Raw genomic sequence first — 21,702 nt, 5'->3', positions numbered from 1 at the left:
CCCTAGGGGCAGATAGGGGTCTAATCTGATAGGTAGCAGTGACAGGGGGTGATTGATGGGTAATTAGTGGGTGTTTAGGGTAGAGAACAGATGTAAACACTGCACTTGGGAGGTGATCGGACGTCGGATCTGCGAGCGATCTATTGGTGTGGGTGGGTGATCAGATTGCCCGCAAGGGGCAGGTTAGGGGCTGATTGATGGGTGGCAGTGACAGCGGGTGATTGATGGGTGGCAGTGACAGGGGGTGATTGATGGGTGGCAGTGACAGGGGGTGATTGATGGGTGATTGATAGGTGATTGACAGGTGATTGACAGGTAATCAGTGGGTTATTACAGGGGAGAACAGATGTAAATATTGCACTGGCGAATTGATAAGGGGGGGTCTGAGGGTAATCTGAGCGTGTAGGCGGGTGATTGGGTGCCCGCAAGGGGCAGATTAGGGTCTGATCTGATGGGTAACAGTGACAGGTGGTGATAGGGGGTGATTGATGGGTGATTGATGGGTAATTAGTGGGTGTTTAGAGGAGAGTAAACGCTGCGCTTGGGTGGTGATCTGATGTCGGATCTGCGGGCGATCTATTGGTGTGGGTGGGTAATCAGATTGCCCGCAAGGGGCAGGTTAGGGGCTGATTGTTGGGTGGCAGTGACAGGGGGTGACAGGGGGTGATTGATGGGTGATAGGTGATTGGCAGGTGATTGACAGGTGATCAGTGGGTTATTACAGGGAAGGATAGATGTAAATAATGCCCTGGCGAATTGATAAGGGGGGGGTCTGAGGGTAATCTGAGCGTGTAGGCGGGTGATTGGGTGCCCGCAAGGGGCAGATTAGGGTCTGATCTGATAGGTAACAGTGATAGGGGGTGATTGATGGGTGATTGATGGGTAATTAGTGGGTGTTTAGAGAAGCTAACAGATGTAAACAATACATTTGGGAGGTAATCTGACGGCGGGTTTGCGGGCGATCTAATGGTGTGGGTGGGTGATCAGATTGCCCGCAAGGGGCAGGTTAGGGGCTAATTGATGGGTGGCAGTGACAGGGGGTGATTGATGGGTGATAGGTGATTGACAGGTGATCAGTGGGTTATTACAGGGAAGAACAGATGTAATGAATGCACTGGTGAATTGATAAGGGGGGGTCTGAGGGCAATCTGAGCGTGTGGGCGGGTGATTGGGTGCCCGCAAGGGGCAGATTAGGGTCTGATCTGATAGGTAAAAGTGACAGGTGGTGATAGGGGGTGATTGATGGGTGATTGATGGGTAATTAGTGTGTGTTTAGAGGAGAGAATAGATGTAAACAATGGATTTGGGAGGTGATCTGATGTCGGATCTGCGGGCGATCTATTGGTGTGGGGGGGTGATCAGATTGCCCGCAAAGGGCAGGTTAGGGGCTGATTGATGGGTGGCAGTGACAGGGGGTGATTGATGGGTGATTGATGGGTGATTGACGGGTGATTGACAGGTGATTGACAGGTGATTGACAGGTGATCAGGGGGGATAGATGCATACAGTGCATGGGGGGGGTCTGGGGGGGGTCTGGGGAGAATCTGGGGGGTGGGGGGGTGATCAGGAGGGAGCAGGGGGCAGAGGGGGGGGTATAAAAAAAATAGCGTTGACAGATAGTGACAGGGAGTGATTGATGGGTGATTAGGGGGGTGATTGGGTGCAAACAGGGGTCTGGGGGGTGGGCAGGGGGGGGTCTGATGGGTGCTGTGGGCGATCTGGGGCGGGGGGGGAGAAAATCAGTGTGCTTGGTGCAGACTAGGGTGGCTGCAGCCTGCCCTGGTGGTCCCTCGGACATTGGGACCACCAGGGCAGGAGGCAGCCTGTATAATACACTTTGTAAACATTACAAAGTGTATTATACACTTTGTATGCGGCGATCGTCGGGTTAACATCCCGCCGGCGCTTCCGTATGGCCGGCGGGATGTTGCGGCGAGTGAGCGGCGACAGGCGAAGGCGGAGGATCGCGTCACGGATGACGCGATCGCTCCGCCCATGCCCAAACAAGGACCGCCGCCATTTGTCAATACGGTGGTCCTTGCGGCGTCTGCTTCCCGGCCGCCATTTGTCTATACGGCGGTCGGGAAGTAGTTAAATATATTTCCTAAAAAGGATTTAAACAATGACGCTAGCCAGCTTCCCTGTTTGCTACACAGTTTTTTGGCAGCTGGACAGAGCAACTTCCATTCACTAAGTGCTTTAGAAAATAAATAAATCCCTGAGAATCCCCCCATGAAGAGATGGACTAGTCCAAAACCTGTCACTTCTATCAGATTCCTACTACCTACTGTAAGTGACAACAACATAGGAGAAAATTAATTTATGGCTCATTTTACTATGGAAAAAATGTACTTATTTACAAATTTTCACCATAGTGAAGTAACCTCTACCATGCTTCACTGCTGCCTGCAGACACTTGTTGTATAACTCTCCAGCCCTTCGATTCACAAACTGCCTTCTGCTACAGTAAAATATTTCAAATTTTGCCTCATCAGTCCTGAACACCTGCTGCCATTTTTCGCGACCCCAGTTCCTATGTTTTCGTGCATACATGAGTCACTTGGCTTGTTCCCACGTTGGAGGTATGGCTTTTTGACTGCAACTCTTCCACGTCTGGCCAGTATATGGGTGTACCTGGGTCCCACTGGTTTCTGACATTTCGGAGCTGATGGCACTGCTTTTGATTTTGAAGACTAATAAGCTTGATGTGTCTTTTATCTTCTGTGCTAAGTTTCCTTGGCCGACCACTGCGTCTACGATCCTCTACATTGCCTGTTTATTTGTACTTCTTCAAAAGAGCTTGAACAGACCATCTAGAAACCCCAGTCTGCTTTGAAATCTTTGTCTGGGAGAGACCTTGCTGATGCAGTATAACTACCTTGTGTCATGTTGCGGTGCTCAATCTTGCCATGTCATAAAACTGTCTTCCACAACCTCACCTTGGTAGCAGAGAATGGCTGTTCCTTACTCAGTTTTAAGCCTCCTACACAGCTGTTTCTGCTTCAGTTAAAGGGGCACTATGGCGAAAAATTCTAAAATGTAAAATATGTGCAAACATAGACAAATAAGAAGTATGTTTTTTCCAGAGTAAAATAAGACATAAATATTTTTTACCCTATGTTGCTGTCACTTACAGTAGGTAGTAGAAATCTGACCGAAGTGACAGGTTTTGGACTAGTCCATCTCTTAATAGGGGATTCTCAGCAAGACTTTTATTCTTTATAAAGATATTCCCTAAAAAGGATTTAAACAATGATGCTGACCATCTGCTCTGCTCGCTACACATTTTTTTTGGCAGTTGGACAGAGCAACTGCCATTCACTAAGTGCTTTTGAAAATAAATAATGGACAGAAAACAAAGAGTTGTGGTCAATGGATCGTACTCAAAATGGGAGACTGTTAGCAGTGGGGTCCCACAGGGGTCTGTTCTGGGTCCAGTGCTCTTCAATTTATTTATTAATGACCTAGTAGATGCATTAGTGAGCAATGTTGCTATTTTTGCAGATGATACAAAATTGTGCAGAATCATCAACTCTCAGGAAGATAGTGTCATATTGCAACAGGATCTGGATAGGATGGCTATATGGGCACATACATGGCAGATGAAATTCAATGTTGACAAATGTAAAGTCATGCATTTTGGACGTACTAATGGTCTAGCACCACACAAAATAAATGGGATACAGTTGGGGACATCAATCTTGGAGAAGGACTTAGGAGTACTCATTGACAACAAGTTAAATAATCGTACTCAATGCCAAGCCGCTGTAGCTAAAGCTAACAAAATTTTGGGATGCATTAAAAGGGAAATAAAAACTCGAGATGCTAGCATAATATTGCCCCTGTTTAACTCTCTAGTAAGGCCACATCTGGAATATGGAATTCAGTTCTGGGCACCACATTACAAAAAAGATATTGCAGTTTTAGAGCAGGTGCAGAGACGAGCAACAAAATTGATACGTGGGATGGAAGGTCTCACTTATCAAGAAAGGTTAGATAAACTGGGTTTATTTAGTCTAGAGAAAAGACGCCTGAGAGGGGATCTAATTAACATGTATAAATACATCAGAGGGAAATATAATAGCTTGGCGGATGAGCTTTTTGTCCCTAGGCCTTCTCTAAGGACTAGAGGACATGATCTGCGCATGGATGAAAAACGTTTTAGCCATTTATTTAGGAAAGGGTTCTTAACAGTAAGTGTGATTAAGATGTGGAATGCATTGCCACAGGAAGTCGTTATGGCAAACTCTATACCTGCATTTAAAGGGGGCTTAGATGCTTTCCTTGCGTTGAAAGACATCCATGGCTACAATTACTAGGTAATGCCTAATGATGTTGATCCACTGATTTTATCTGATTGCCATCTGGAGTCGGGAAGGAATTTTTCCCTTTAGGGTCTAATTGGACCATGCCTTGTAAGGGTTTTTTCGCCTTCCTCTGGATCAACAGGGATATGTGAGGGAGCAGGCTGGTGTTGTACTTTATACTGGTTGAACTCGATGGACGTATGTCTTTTTTCAACCGTAGAGATGTAACCGGCACCATCGATGTAAATATAAGCTCTTTTATTGGTACATAACAGCTATCATAACGACGTTTCAGGGCAGCCGCCCCTTTATCAAGCTAAGCTGTTTGCCATCAAGTTTACAAATAACATACATACACTTTTTTATATACCCAACATGGCCGACTTGTGACCAATCACAACAAATTGCTAACATCCACCAATCCTGCAGTCCGTCCTCAGAGCGGACCTAATGGGGAACTACACTGGTCACATTTCATAGGATCATTTGAATGCGTATCCTCCCCTCACTCCTACACTTACCTATTGCTGCGGGGCAGAGACACGCCTACGTGTCAGGATACATATAGCCGCATCACCCAGCCGGCCGTCAACATGGCGGACCAGATGGGGAACTAGCACACGTAACATGGGGAGGGCGGAGCAAACGCTCCACCTCCCATGTTGTCCTGACAACGCCTATGCTAGCGGCGAAGACTCGCCGCACACAACGGCAGATAGAATGGGAGGCGTGCCCCGGTCACACTAGCCAATAGGAAAGCGCCTGTAAGCGTAAACAATAGTACGTGTCACACTACTCAGCGTGGCAGGCGTACAACAATATTAAGTAGCTGACATAATTTAAGGACAATGAGGAATGGCAGGAAAGAGGCAGGGGGCAACTACGCATAACATGCGTACCAAAATGCTAATTAGCTGTCATAGTCTAAGGACAGGGAGAGGAGAAAAAGGGGGAAAATGAACTGGTGCACACAACATAGTGACACCATGACGGGAAGCATATCAACAGATCAGGTCACTGCATTGTACACAACATAAAGTTGAATGACATAAAGGTACAAATTAAATTAAAGTAGTAGGCTGTCAGGCAAAGAGGCATATGGATCACCATATCAAATAAACGGTAAAAGATCAAGTTCTCGGTTTAATCCCCGGGGCTCCATAGTATCAAGTTTTTTGATCCAAAATGCCTCTCTGTATAACAGCCTCTTAACCCTATCTCTACCCCTCCTTAGGGGTGCAACAGACTCAATGATCATATATCTCAGCTGACTGACCTGATGGCCAGCCTGCTGAAAATGAAAAGCAACAGCCTGGTCAGTCAAGGATTCCCTAATCGCATGTTTGTGCGAAGATAATCTTTTCTTAATTTTTTGTGTTGTCTGTCCAATATATAGAAGGCCACAAGGGCACTTAAGTGCATAAACTACAAATGATGAATCATAAGTAAAGCAATCATGTATCTTAAATTTAACACCTGAGTGTGGATGTTGAATAAATTGACCTTTAATAACCGAACTGCAATGGACACAGTTCATGCAGGGAAATGTACCCATGCGACTGGATCTTGACTGACCAACCCTGCTACACCTCATATCAGCGCGGACCAATTGGTCTCTCAAGTTTGGCGCTCTTTTGTATGAGATGATAGGTGGATGTCTAAACTGCTGTATTTCAGGAAAACTTTCTGTGAGCAAATGCCAGTGGCGTCTGATGATCTTAGCTATATTGTCACTCTCAGTATTATATTTGGTCACAAAGGGTAACCTCTGACTGTTATTCCTATGTCTAACCCTTCCCTCTCCTCCCCCAACCACCCTATCACGTGCTGATTGTACAACTTCAACTGGGTAGCCTCTGTGCAAAAATCTATCCTGTATCTCATCAAGTCTCTGCGTCCTGACCTCATCCAACCCAACTATCCTATGAACTCTTTGAAATTGACCCACCGGGACAGACCTCCTAGTGGCCCACGGGTGGAAACTCCCAAAATGAAGGAGGGAGTTTACATCCGTGGGCTTGGTATAGAGGTCTGTAACCAGTCTACCCTCTCGGACACTAATTAAAGTGTCCAAAAAACTAACCTGCTCCACTGACGTGTGTAAGGTAAGTCTAATCTCTTTACACTTCAACATCAACTCCTCGATGAACGCAACTAGGGTCGAATGTGGACCCGCCCAGACGCAAAATATATCGTCAATGTACCGAAACCACTGTACTGCATATTGTCTAAAAAGAGAACTGGAATACACAAACATTTCCTCATATACAGCCATATAAATATTTGCGTAGGACGGGGCCACATTCGACCCCATTGTCGTACCCCTAATTTGCATATAGAATTGGTCCTCGAACCTAAAGTAATTACATTTCAATACTATCTCCAACAACTTTCCAATGAATTCTATCTGCTGTTTAGACAAGTCAGAAGCCGTTTCCAACATGTATTGTACTGCCTCCATCCCGCCATCATGCGGGATGGAGGTGTACAAGCTATCCACATCCATTGTCACCAAAATGCCATCACTGGTAATAGGAGACATATTTTTTATGATGTTCAAAAACATTTGATTGTCCCTTAGATAAGACTTCATGGACACTACATAAGGTCTGAGGACCTGGTCAAGATATTTCGCCAGGGGGGCCAACACTGAGTCCATCCCTGCCACTATGGGCCGACCAGGAAGGTTGTCTAATCCCTTATGTATTTTGGGGCATACATAGATGACAGGAGTCATAGGATAAGCTTGTGTCAAATACTGGGCAAGTCTATCATCAATAAGGTTTTTGTTCAACGCTTGCGTAACAGTCTGTCCAATTTTGTTCTGGATCTCCATGAGTGGATCACTATCAATTGGTAAATAGGTTGTAATATCATGTAATTGCCGAAGGACTTCATTACGGTACATCTGAGTATCCATGACCACGACAGCTCCCCCTTTGACGGCGGGCTTTATAGTAATAGCAGGATTGGATGCCAGTTCTTTAATAGCAGTTCTCTCAGCTTTGCTGACATTTGGGCGTATTTTCCACCCAGTAAGATTGGATTTCCTCATGAGCATGTCAACTTCTTGTTGAACTTTCTTAATATAGATGTCAATGATCTGACATGATGTAGGCTGAAACCTGCTCTTTAAGCGTAAATTGGCATCCTTGAGTGTCAACACATCGGTGTCCACATCTGCTGGTTGCTTGTCCATGAACGGTCGTGGTATAGAGAAAAAATATTTCAATTTGATAGAGCGAAAAAATCTTTGTAATTCAATATCGATCTCCAATGGATCCGGAATATTTGTAGGAGAGAATGACAGACCAAAATTAAGTGCAGATAGCTGGGGTGGGGTCAGGACCACAGATGAAATATTAATTACTATCATTTCCTCAGTTGTTTCGGTTGTCGTGATCGCAGGCATTCTCTGATACCGCCTCTCCCTTCTCCTCTTCCTGCCACCCCTCCGTGTCCTTCCTGATTTGTGGTCTGATCTGAAAAACACTCCTGCGATGAGCTAGAATATAGATCAGATGAGTCAGGAAGCGCCTCACCTCTTGGCCTCTTATCAACAGGACCTCCTTGTCTGGGTTTACGGGGTGGTCTAGGTCTATTGACCGGTCTTTGCCAGGAATAGATATATCCCTGATTATAGTCATGTTCATCACGTAAGAATTTATCACGTTTTATAGCTTCAATTTGTTTTTGATGGGCTTCTAGCATAGTCATGAGTTCTGATGAAAAAAGTTCATATGCCTCTGCTGAGACTAATGCTTTAAGTTTGTCTTTAAGTGCGATACGCTGTACCGTAAGCCTCGGAAGCTCCTCCTGTATTTTCTCTATCGTAAGTGTCATGGCATCAAAGGATGCTTTGTTCCAAATGGACATCCATCTCTGACAAAATGGCTTGTCTGTGGGGAACATGATGGGTGCAACATTAGACCTCATCCCTCGTGGGATTCGTTTGACACGGTGGTACTGAGCCAAGGTCATGGCATGCAATTCTAGCGTGGTATACATCTTTGCCACCTTGATAATGCTCTTCTTAATGTTCTTTTCGTCAGCTACTGTCAAAAAAGACACTTGTGTAGAGACTTGGGATATAATCCTGTATGTTTCCTCAGGAGTGTAGGAGAAAGTGGGAGAGTCCACATCAACATCCTCCATGTTGATAGTTGAGGGTGCACTCACTTTTGTGCAGTATAACAAATTCCAAGTGGTAGTAGTAGTGGAGCACTCCTCAAGACGTCTATGACGTGCCTCGGTTAAGCCAGCTGCACATTGGCTCACTTGTAGAATTGTAGAGATTGTAGAGACGTCTTGAGGAGTGCTCCACTACTACTACCACTTGTCTTTTTTCAACCAAAATAACTATGTAACTATGTAAATCCCTGAGAATCCCCCCCCCCCATGATGAGATGGACTAGTCCAAAACCTGTCGCTTCTGTCAGATTTCTACTACCTACTGTGAAATTTATACAGAGATGCTGGCCAGCCTCCGTGCTTGCTGCACACTTTTTTGGCAGTTGGACGGAGCAATTGCCATTCACTAGAATGATGGGCTAGTCCAAAATCTGTTGGTAATGTCAGATTTCTAGTACTTACTGTAATTGACAGCAACATAGGAGAAAGGCAATTTATGGCTCATTTTACTCTGGAAAACACATACTTCTTGTTTATTTATGTTTGCACATATTTTAAATTTTAGAATTTTTCGCCATAGTGCTCCTTTAATGACTGTGTTTCAACCTACATTGACATTGATGATCATTAGCACCTGTTTGGTAGAACCTGACTACAATCCTACAAAATCCATGACTGTACAGTTTTACCTATAAGAGTTGATACTGGTTTGAAGGCAAAAGGTAGTAGCATCAAGTAGTGATTTGATTTAGATTGTACCTTTGCTCACTCACTTTGCATTTTCTAAGTTGATTACAATAAACAATTATTATTTATATTTCTGAAAGCAATCTTTGTTTACAGCATTTTCCACACCTGCATAAAACTTTTGCACAGTAATATATATATATATATATATATATATATATATATATATATATATATATATATATATATGTAACGGTTGTGTACTGCAACTCAGACGTCTGATTATTAGGTGATCTGCAGTATCACCATAATGCAGACACTATAGCTGATTATGTGGTGATCTGCAGAATCACCAATAATACAAGTATAGCTGGCAAGGATACTGTGTGAGTAGTGTTTTGGTGCAACCGTAACTTTAATAGTTTTGCGAGACCTTACCAGAGGAGAAGGTAAGGTACTATCTATACTGACTGTATAGATTAGAACAGACCTTTCCAGAGGGCTGGAAAAGGTACTAACAGTGAGAGTACAGAAATAGTGTAACTAGTCCTTACCAGAGGAGCTGGCAAGGAGCTAAGAAATTCAGACTTGCTATAACACAGACCTTTCCAGAGGGGCTGGAAAAGGTACTAACAAAGAATACAGAAATATACAAACTAGTCCTCACCAAAGGAGCTGGCAAGGTACTAGTAAAATAGGTGACTGTGTAGACTTGATCAGACCTTTCCAGAGGAGCTGGAAAGGTGCTATCAGTCACCAACTGAGCAATAAGGAACCACCTCACCAGAGAAGCTGGTGAGTAAATAACACCTCACCAGTGGCGAGGGCCCACTGGTTCGGCAACAGAGAGGTAAGTATCAGTACAGAATCGTGAGGCAGAAGAATAACGAGTAATCAGGCAGAGGTTCAAGCAACTAGTCAGATAGGCAGAAGTACAGAAATGTTAAGCAGAAAGCAAGGTCAGAGGTCTAGCCAGAATCATACACAGGTAATCAAAACAATGTAACAACAATCCTAGTCTTGGTGTGAAGTCCTTGGTTTCAACACCTGGAACTAGTCTAAGGTCTGAGCGCTAACACAAAGTATTCATGACAGCAGACAGAGAATAAATGAAGACTGGAGGCTTAAGAAGCGGAGACACGCTCCCAGCCACTCCCACCTCAGAATCCGCCAATCCGAGCGGCGGGCTGACGCGCCTTCTGCCCGCATAAAGGTCCTGTCTACGTGCACACCCGCACGAGACAGAAACCCTATGAGCTGGAGATAACACCGTTCCCGGCGTACTAGACGCCAAGGGAACGGATGACACTTGAGAGCCAGGGAGAGACACCCTGCAGACACCCCCTGTGAGTCAGCAGCCGCCAGGTCTATACTTGTTACTATATATATATATATATATATATATATATATATATATATATATATATATATATATATATAAATATATATATATATATATATACTGTATATGTTTGTGAATATAAATATACGGTATGTAAAGAGTGGTGTATGAATGTCTTGTATGACACGGTCATTGTAGCTATAAAAAAAAATCGGTGGTATTACTGATTAGTACAGATTACAAATATTACTGATTTGTATCAGCTTTTTTACTTACATGGGGCTTCCTCCAGCCCATGCCAGATGTGGGCTCCATCACTGTCCTCCTGGGACCTTTCCTTCCTCCACTGCATCCCCCAGTATACTGTTCAGTCGTGGCCAGCCATCCTTCATTGTATATGTGTGGCCCAGCAAAGTGTATACCCCTGTCATGTTCCCGTGGTCCGGGCCTTTCTGCACCTACACACTGCACAGTACTAACTGCACAGGTGCAGAACACTCCCTGGCGTGGGAGCGTGACGGGGCATGCGCGTCCGGGACTGAGACTTAATAAACACAAGTATTTATATTTAACTGGGCCCTTCCTCCAGCCCCCTGTAGGCCATGAGTTCGCTCAATGTCCATCCAGTCCTCTATTATCCCCTCCTCCACTGTCCACCACGGTAAAGTCCCAGCCTGAGCCAGTCGATGACTGCTGCACATGTGTGGCCCTAGCCACAAGCCTCCTTGGTCACGCTCCCATGCACAGTTATGAGCCTTAACTAGCTGAGCAGGTGCAGGGACGCACAATCACAGGTATTTTACAAATATTTATTGCAAAAGGTCCAAGTGTGAAATGTACAAAACTTTGTTCATTGCTTAATTATGTAATCACATGCATATGCATAACTACTTTCCTATGCATAAAAACCTGGATACTGAACTAGAGTTTTAACCATGTGCAATATTACAACTATTTCAAGATTTGCATTTAATATGTTATCTTTCCATCAGGGTGCTGTCTGGCTTGACAGATGCTGTTCTAGCTCGAGTATATCGCCAGTCTGACTTGGAGGTTCTGGCTCAGGAAGCATCAGTTCCAATTGTGAATGGATTGTCTGATTACTATCATCCTATTCAGATCTTAGCAGATTACCTCACAATCCAAGTGAGTAGCAGTGACAGCACATTTATAGTTCATACTTATTCTGCTGAAACCTCCCCATCAAATATAAAGCGTACAATCCTGGGAAATCCTCAGCAGAGCCAAGGCATATGGTGTGGTCTGCATTCAAATCAGGCTTTCTCTCTGTGGGAATAATGTTGCAGCTCTCTGTTGCTAAGCAGTCTATACTGTGACTAATATCCTCTGCCAGCACATCAATTCCTGCACCCTCTGTCCTATCACAGATAACAGTGTTCATGTTCATCTCAGCTGCATATATTTTGGGGTTTGTATCAATTAGAAGGAATTAATTTAATCAGATTTCCTGTTGTACCTACCCTCTCGGGCTGGTTTACAAATTCAGCTACATTCGTAAGAAAGCAACATTTTCTTTTACGGAAGGGCTCTCATTGTGGAACATACACAATTTGTTTAGACTTGTTTCATTACAACTGGAAAATCTAGGCATCATTAAAGTACCGGTAAGTGGATGAATGCTGTAAACTGGAAAGAAAAATGCAAAATAACGATAGTGAATATATTTTATAAATAGGGATACATTTAAAGAGAAACTGTAACCAAGGATTGCACTGCATCACAATCAGTAGCTTTTCCCATGAGAAATGTTTACTTTTCCTTGAACAGATCATTGGGAGGTCCAAGTCAGGACTCATACCTCAAGAGAGAAAATTTAGGAGGCAAAGGTTTCAGGGGATAGGCTCCACTGATCCAAACAGGGTTCATCAATCACTGTACAGACTAAAAGTACAGCACATAGCATAAAAATGTTTATTAAAATCAAATAAAAGAACATAGATTGCACTCACAAGTGTAGACTTTGGGTAAGAGCGCTATATACACAGTTGGGTACCCGGGCGACCACTCGCATGTTAGCCACTTCAAATCTCTACGTCTCCACCTTGTAATTCCCTGTCTCTCCATGTATGGCCAATAGTGTCCGATGTAGCTCCACCCCACGCATTTCGTCAGCAAATCTGACTCATTGGGGGTGACATCAGACGCATATACTGAAGACCCACTCCCATAAACCCTCACCAGAGACGCACACATGTACATTATCATAGGCCGCGTACGTGTCGAGTGGTGGAGCAATAGGGGATGCAGAGGTAGCGACCGCACTGGGGCCCTTGGGCTAGAGGAGCTCTGAGGGGCCCACCCCTCAAACACAGCATTAGCTCTTTATTGGTCCTATACTGATAATATCTAATTCTATAGCTGATTTGAATAGTAGTGATCATTAACACACAGTTTTCCATCCCCTTCTTGCACCTCTGACACTGTGGTTGTCCTTGTATCTGTAGCATGCTTGGGGGCCCCAATGCTAAACTTGCACTGGGGCCCATGGCTTCTTAGTTACGCTCCGGTACGTGTCATAACAGACGCATATTGCCGTACTTTTCACCACCACAATACATTACCATGGATACCTTCCGCATGTACACGCGACCTTATCGGTGCATAAACTTGTATGTATACTAAAAACACCGCGGTTCTCAGTGGATAACAATCAGAGCAGTCCCTTACAATTCAACCACTTCCTTCGTACCAGGAAACCTATCTCAATAATCTATATTACATTTTGCAATCCAAGTTGCTCTTTACAAATTACTCCAACAACATAAAAACTGTGATTTAATTATTCCTAATAAAACAATTAATATCAAGTTCAACATTTAGTCCAGCAGGGGTCAGTGTATTAAGATCAAAAGTCCATTTTGTTTCCTTTTTAGAGATCTCTCTAACTTTATTACACCCCCTCCACATTGGTGTAAATTTATCTATTACACTAAAATGCACAAATCACTGATGATGTTGCACTGATGAGCTCACATTTATGTAATCTGGTGTGATTGCGGCCTGCAGTACGTGGGTCGCACCACCAGATCACTGAAAGAGAATAGGCAAGCACGTGACAAACATTTAAAAAGGCTATGAGCAACATAGCGTTTCTATGCATTTTAAATTAAAACATCAGTGCAACTCAAGATTTATGCATAGTGCTATAGATACATTTACACCAATGTGGAGGGGGTATAATAAAGTTAGAGAGATCTCTAAAAAATAAACAAAATTAATTTTTGCTCTTGATACACTGACCCCTGCTGGACTAAATGTTGAACTTAATATTAATTGTTTTATTAGGAATTATTAAATCACTGGTTTTATGTTGTTGGAGTAATGTGTAAAGAGCAAATTGGATTGCAAAATGTGATATAGACTATTGTTGATTTGTAAGGGACAGCTCTGATTGTAATCCGCTTGAGAATCGCTGTGCTTTTAGTATACATACAAGTTTATGCGCTGATAAGGTCACATGTACATTTGGAAGGTATCCATGGTAACATATTGGGGGTGGTGAGAAGCACTGCAGAATGCGTCTGTACGAATGCTTATGTACGCATGCGTGGCCTATGATGACGTACTGTACATGCGTGCATCTCTAGTGATGGTTGATGGGAGTGGGTCTTCAGTATATGAGAGGCCAGTCTTGCGTCTGACATCAGCCCCTGATGAGTCAGGCTTGCTGACGAAACGCACAGGGAAGAGCTACGTCAGACGCTATCAGCCATGCAAGGAGAGACAGGGAATTACAAGGTGGAGACGCAGAGATTTGAAGTTGTTAACATGCGAGTGGTCACCCAGGGACCCAATTGTGTATATAGCGCTCTTACCCAAAGTCTACACTTGTGAGTGCAATCTATGTTCTTTTATTTGATTTTAATATGTTTTTTCTCTATGTGCTATACTTTTAGTCTGTACAGTGATTGATGAACCCTGTTTGGATTGGTGGATCCTATCCCTTGAAAGCTGTCAATCTTGCCCCCAGATAGTATAGGAGGATTACGGGGTCAGTGCGGACATTGAGGGGGAGTGTGAGTGTCCAGTTGCTCACCTAAGGTGTTCAATTATAATAGCAATCCACAATGGATGTTTTTAATTGAAGAAGGTGGCAGGACCTGATTGTCATCTACAGAATCACACTGTTGGTTTTTATTTGTGTTTTTACATATGATGTGTTGGCCTGAGAGGAAGATAAACATAGGAACCAGGACACCATGGATGTGTTGAAAGAGGACATTTATCTCTGATGGACATTGTCAGGTTACAATTTGATCTGTTTGGGTCTTGTTGTATTAGGGTCAGGAGTGCGGCTCATTGTTTTAACTTGTCAATTGTGTCATCAGATTGTAACAAGCGTGCACCACATAAACTGTAAGATCTAATTGATTTCCAGGAGCGCAAGCTTAAGTTGATTGTATTTGGATTTTGAATCTAACAAAAAGCCAGTTGGATCAAACACAGCAGATAGTGTTTCTGGGAGCTCTATTTCAACATTACAGACAATTTTGCTTCCTCCACAAAAGATTCAGATGCTAGTCCAAAGAGTATGTCAAATACAATCAAATTCATTTCTAACATCCAGACAGTGCATGACAGTTCTGGGTCTCCTGTCATTGACGATTCTTCTAGTGAAGAGGGCTCACTGGAATTTGTGTCATTTCCAGATGAATTTCTTGAAACAATGGGACAACTGCAGTCTTGTTCAACCAATATGCATTCCATTGTCAACCTGGTCAAGTCTCCAGTGGTGGTTGAGTCCAAAAAATGTGCAGAATCCACACTCCTTGCTTCTCCCGACTTGAAAAATCATAGCATCAGATGCCAGCACTTATGGTTGAGTAGGTCAATAGAAGTTTTGTACAGAAGAGATGGTATTAAATGTTTTAAAACTAAAAGCTACCCACCAAGCCTTGTTAGCTTTCCTTCCCATGGTCAAGGGGTAGTCAGTAATGTTATGGCTAGAAACAGGCCAGCTGTTTCTTAAATAAGGAAGCAAGGAGGAACATGCAACAGCAATCTACTAAAACAAGTTCATCTGATCAGGGTTTTGGCTCATCATCTGGTCAACCTATTTACTGTTTACTTACCTGGCCTGGAGAACATTCAAGTAGATCACCTGTCTCATTATCGGATAGACAACAATGAGTAGTCCCAGCACCCAGAAAGAATTTCTCTCAAAGTGAAAACATGGGGAGTTCCGCACGTACACTTCATCTATTCTACTCTTGTTATCCAAAACCCAATGCATTAGGGACAGAGGCGCTACTTTAAAGGACCTCTGTCGTGAAAATCTTAAAATTGAAAATACATGTAAACTTATACAAATAAGAAGTATGTTTCTTCCAGAGTAAAATGAGACATACATTACTTTTTTCCTATGTTACTGTCAATTACAGTAAGTAGCAGAAATCTGACATTACCGACAGATTTTGGACTAGCCCATCTTCTGGTGGGGGATTCTCAGGGTTTTCTTTATTTTTAAAAGCACTTAGTGAATGGCAATTGCTCCGTCCAACTACCAAAAAAGGGTGGCCAGCATCGTTGTATAAATCTTTTTTAGGGAATGTCTTTATAAAGAATAAAGGTCATGCTGAGAATCCCCCATGAAGAGATGGACTAACCCAAAACCTGTCGGTAATGTCAGATTTCTACTACCTACTGTAAGTGACACCAACATAGGAGAAAAGTAATATATGGCTCAATTTACTCTGGAAGAAATGTACTTCTTATTTGTATGTGTTTTAAATTCAAGATTTCAAGAAGGGATATTCAATCCTCCCTTTTTAAATACTTTACAGATTCCTGAAGAAGTTATTACTAACCAGCAAGGAAGTGATTGCAGTAATATCATTCTGGCCCGAAGAGGCTGTGGTTCACACTCCCCAAGTACATGACCATAGAGCGTCCTCTCCAGCTTCCTCTTCTACAGGATATATTGTCACAAGCAGGGTTTCTGAACCCAAATCCTCTCCAACTTAATTTAGTGGCCTGGAGATCGAGAGGCAAAGATTGTTAAAAGAAGGATGTCCTCCTGAGGAGATTTCTACGCTTCTTTCAGCAAGAAAATATTCTATGTCATCAGTATACGATAGAGTCTGAGACAGATTTTCTTCTTTTGCAAATGAATATTTTATTGATTTTGAAAGCCCAAGTATCAGTAATAACATTTATTTCCTTCAAACGGGTCTTTATACATGTCTAGCTTACAGAACAGGAAACTCAAGTATCAGCTCTGTTAGTAGTATTAGGTGTCTCATTTGCTTAAGTACCGGTAACTTAATTAAGCAGTTTTTTGAGTGGCCTTAAAAGTACATCCACACAGGAATCCAGGTTTTCCTCAATGGGACTTACTTGCATTGAATTCCTAATCATCACCTCCTTTTACTCCTCTGGAAACATGTCCTCTTGAAGATTTGACACTCCAAGTGTGTTTTATAATCGCAATAACTTCAGGTAGAAGGGTATTTAAGATACAAGCCCTCAGTTGGAAATACATTTCTTTTATACATTTTTTGAGGATAGGTTAGTTCTTAATTAGGTTAAAGCTGTTGTTCCAAAAGTCTCTTCTGCGTTCTATTTCAACTAGGAGTGAACCCTTCCAGTTTTTAAGAATCCTCAAAATTCTGATGTTCTGCATCCATTAGACCCACCCACTCTGATTAAAATCTATAACCTACTACCTCGAGCTTCAGAAACTCTGACAGATAGCTTGTAATGCCATACGGTTCAAACAAAGGAAAAGCTGCTTCAGCTAGAATTATTCTAAATGGATTGTTAAAGTAATTCAAAAAGCCTATAAGGCCAAGAATATGGATCCTCTGGTAGAATTATCAGGACATTCTATGAGAGGAATTACAGCATCATGGGCCTCCTTTGGTAGGATCTCTATAGAGAATTTGCAGGGCACTAAGTTGGGCCTTTAGCCACACATTCATAAAGCACTATAGAATTGAGCAGGCGTGTCTCTGTTCATCAACATTCGGAAAGAATGCAATTGACTCAGCTATTCAGGTGGTGTTGTAATATTTGATTTTTTTTTCTTGTGTTAATTAAACACCTTCTTTTTGGCAATTCCCGCCCCCTTTATTTTTTTTTTAGTTATATCCCAATGGTATACTAACATGAAGTTACTAGGGAACCAGGAAAATGGAATACTTACCTACAGTAATTTTCCTTTACTGGTAATCACTGTGTCAGCAATAGGGACCCACCCATTATCTAGTGGCTTGTACTAATGTAAAGGAATGGTATGAGATAGGAGAAGCTTTATTTTATGTATTAATTACTAGTCTTATCTGGCAGCTAGAGGCTGACATGGAGAATTCTAGGAAAGGAACATTACTGTAGGTAAGAATTCAATCTTCCTGTTTCATGGAGATATTTTTGTGACTTGTGACCAGAACCCTCCCCTCACCCTTTCTTTTTTTTCATTGTACATGAATTGACTTTAGTGATTTTAACACATTGTTAAAAAAGATGATCATAGAGATGTTGATGGTGTAGAGATGATTAATGAGATGCTAATTATTCTGGCTTGGATGCAAATTGAATGCAAACTGCATGAAGCTGGTCTCGATAGAGGGTGATAATAAGTAAACTCGTGGGTTCACGAGTTGGGAATTTTACAACCAAATAATTTGTCAGATACAACTTTTTATTTATTTTTGACTGCAGCAAGAAAATTATTACTAAATAAACATGTAGATGTACTGTAATTACACATACTTGTACAATAGACTTCCTTTATTTAGGATAGAGTGAGCACTGGTAACACACATAGGGCTTGATTCACTAAACCGATTTTGCATGCGTTTTCGTGCGTAATCGCGGAGGGCACAAATTCGCAATTGTGCGGCCGAGCTATGAGTTAGCACAGTTTAGTGGATCAAGCCCCCAGAGTGTGCACTGGTAATACACACACACATATATTTGCATATGCCTATTTTTATGTTAACAGATGAAAAACATTTGTCTGTGTGGTTTAAGAAGAAAGGAAGATGCTGCTTGATGTTAATTGCTCGCTTAGCTACAGAGTTAAGTAAATAATTGAAAAACTGCCAGTTCACCTGATGTGCCCCTACATTCCTGTTTGCAGGGTTTGGATGTGACAAGCCATTGAACATTTCCTGCTCACCAGAGGAATGTCTTCATGTCTTTGTAGCTTGAAGAGAGCAAACAACTAAGACCTGCTATGGGCCTTCTAAAAAACTGAGCATTACAATATGACACCACTTTCATGGAGGAAAAAAGAAAGCTAACTATATAGTTTGCTTTTGTTGTGGAAAACTTCAGTGCAACAGCTCTCTCTGTGGCAGAACTTTTGAGATGGATCTTTGTAGATTTATCAAATAAAGTCACACTTTAAAGGCCATAAAACTTTTAAAGGCTTTGAAAACTGTACGGAATGTGGAGGTTTATGTGCAACTTAGATGGTGAATTGCAGCTTTCTGTCTTACAGAATTATACAGGGACCTACTTGTCCTTTTACACATTCACCAGCATATTAGAAGTTATGTCATAAAAAGACCTACTTTGATTCCAAATAAGTATTTTCTATTTAATATACTGTATTAGAGCAAGAGGAGATTAGACAGTGAATGTACTTTTTCAGCACATCAGTTTCTGCCCAGATGTGGCGTTAATACAATGGAAAGGCGGGGGGGGGGGGGGCAAGATAAGACATTAAATAGACTGCTGCATGCATTTTCGTGTACAGTGTATCCAAACACTGAGGAAGGTAGAGAATATGCTCAGCAGCTGGCAACAGTTAACCTGGTGCACCACATTTTTTGTCCCTTCTCCGCTCATCACAAAACTGAAAACTGTCAGTGAATGACTTCTAAGCCTCCTATTTTATAAATGGAGCCATACACACTTGCCATTCTGCAACAATAAGCGGGCCACACTTCTGTGCAGTCTGCGATAATCCAAGACAGGCAGATGCATTCCCCATATAGCCTATGGGGGTAACGCATCTGCCTCAGGCTCCAGCTTGACCACAGCAGACCATTGGAGCAGACACTACACTGTCTGCTCCCGCTGGCCACACATGAGTCGCCTACAGATGGGAAACAAGCTGGGTTCACACATAAAAGGTGACCAGGCCTGTCCTGTCAGTTTTTTACAGTTGGCATCAGTTTTGTATGAGTTTTCTATGGCTTGGTTCACACATAAATCTGTATATTTTTGGTCCAGTCCTGTCCTGTTTTGTCAGTTTTGCACCAGTTTTGTATGAGTTTTCTATAGCTTGGCTCATGCATAAAAGGTGTACATTTCTGGTTCAGTCCAGTGCAGTCCTGTCCTGTCAGTTTTGTATCAGTTTTGTATGAGTTTTCTATGCCTTGGTTCACACATAAAATATTTTTTTCCAGTCAGGTAAAGCTGATAATAAACAAATACTGACAGGACAAGACAGGACTAGACTGGCCCGGAAATATACAGTTTTATGTGTGAACCAAGCCTAAGTCAACGTAAATATATTGTGAGCGTAAATATATTGTGAGTTGTTTAATTGGTGTTTGCATCCTGAGATCACAGTCAAGCATGGACCAATGAAGCCCTTCACTTGTTCAGCATGGTGCATTAGCGTTCCCACACCTTCTGAGTTTCACTGGTTAAACACAATTGTATAAAAAATTATGTGAAATAAACTGGCAATATTTGTTTAGTGGAACAGCTAAAATTGTCTGAGCTCCTTAAAAAACAGTCAGCCTGATCCAGGATAGACCACTTTGGCACTAGCGGTCTCTGGCCCCTTAAGGACCAGAGACCGCTGATACGGAAAATGGAGCTTACCAACATCATGCCACACGGATTCACCGCTACCCCCGAACGCGCCACTTACTCGTCACTGAAGCTTACTCGGTCTGCTGTTGCTATGATGGCAGAGCTCTGTGAGTCGGTCAGGAGCTGATTTCATTGGCTCCTGACCCTGTGATCAATGTAATTAAGACCCAATCTCTTGCAAAGCACACAATGAAAAGTCTTTATTCCACATATAGTTGCCAAAGAAATTCGCTTCTCTGTTTTATGTGTTTGCTTATGCAGATAAACCTGTTTAATTAGTTCTAACTTCTTATCAACAACTGGGAGTACACTGCAGGAGAGCTCTGCCAAGTCAGCTTTCCATCATGTAAATACTGAGACTTCACCCTTTCAGTGCCTTCTGCAGAAGTAAAACCAAATAAATCTTCATTTTTTTAGGATTTCCATCAAGTTTAATGAAGATTTTTTTCCCCCATAAGGGGTATCTTGCTGTGGCTAATCTTTTAGAGCAGAGATGAAGTTCTGAGTTTAGTCCCACTTTAAGTTTAAATGTAATACAAGTTAAATTGCCAAAGATGTTCAGCGTAAAGGCCCGCACAGCTAGATGGATGTCACCCGGCAGGGATGGGGACCTGATTCCTCAGCCGACACCGCTGGGCCGAGGCTGTACAGAGCGGCGGGGTAAGTGGCGAGAACAAAGTTATCGGCCATCACTCGACTGAATTGATCCGCCTGGCATTTTCTAATGCAAACACCTAAAAATTAAATGCAATGGTTTAGTGTTGCATATCTATTTGAACACTGAGCAGTGACATTCACCCTACTGATAACACTATGCAATGCCTGACATTCACATATATACCTGTAATCACATGCTGACAATGATCTGTAATATTTATAGAAGTTCATGCTGAATCCAAGTTCAGCCAAATGATATTTCAGCATACTATTGGCTGACCTGCTCCATGACTATGAATTACTTTACCCAAGTGATGCTTGCACTGTATCAAGTAGTGATGTAGAGACGTCATGCATGTCTAAACAAAATTATAGGAAACTCTGTTGTTAAACTCAATGCTCATTTTATTAATCTTCTGCCCAGGAACACTATGGCCATCTGAAGGGACTGACCATTTCCTGGATAGGTGATGGAAATAATATCCTGCATTCCATCATGATGAGTGCTGCTAAATTTGGTATGCACCTCCATATTGCCACACCCAAGGTAACATGTGACACAACTCTGCATAGAATACATATTTTCCTCATTGATTTCAGTTTGCTAATTATTCCAGTTAATTTATATGTTAATTTCTATCAGTTATATTTGATGCAAATTTTAAGAAGGAGAAGGGGGCATGCAAAACAATAAATTGCACGGATCATAGAGGATCCACCATGCCAGAAGCAGTTACTAAAAGTTTAATGTGCAGAATCTATGAGTAACCTATTTTTTGCCATACT

At 42.3% G+C, this 21,702-nt stretch overlaps 1 protein-coding gene across 3 annotated transcripts in view; it reads left to right on the top strand.

Moving 5' to 3' along the window:
• Positions 1–21,702, top strand: part of OTC (ornithine transcarbamylase) — a 134,278-nt gene that overhangs the window by 82,492 nt on the left and 30,084 nt on the right. For 2 of the 3 annotated variants that reach the window (XM_068269875.1, XM_068269874.1), the window contains exons 5-6: positions 11,460–11,613; positions 21,341–21,463. In XM_068269875.1, the coding sequence (XP_068125976.1) occupies positions 11,460–11,613; positions 21,341–21,463 (277 nt within the window). The remainder of the gene's footprint in view (positions 1–11,459; positions 11,614–21,340; positions 21,464–21,702) is intronic. The other variant, XM_068269876.1, reaches the window with a different exon arrangement.

This window comes from Hyperolius riggenbachi, chromosome 2 (genome assembly GCF_040937935.1).
Source record: "Hyperolius riggenbachi isolate aHypRig1 chromosome 2, aHypRig1.pri, whole genome shotgun sequence".
Lineage (NCBI taxonomy): Eukaryota > Metazoa > Chordata > Amphibia > Anura > Hyperoliidae > Hyperolius > Hyperolius riggenbachi.
The sequence above is the reverse complement of the archived record's forward strand: the minus strand, read 5'-3'. Positions and strand labels throughout refer to the sequence as shown.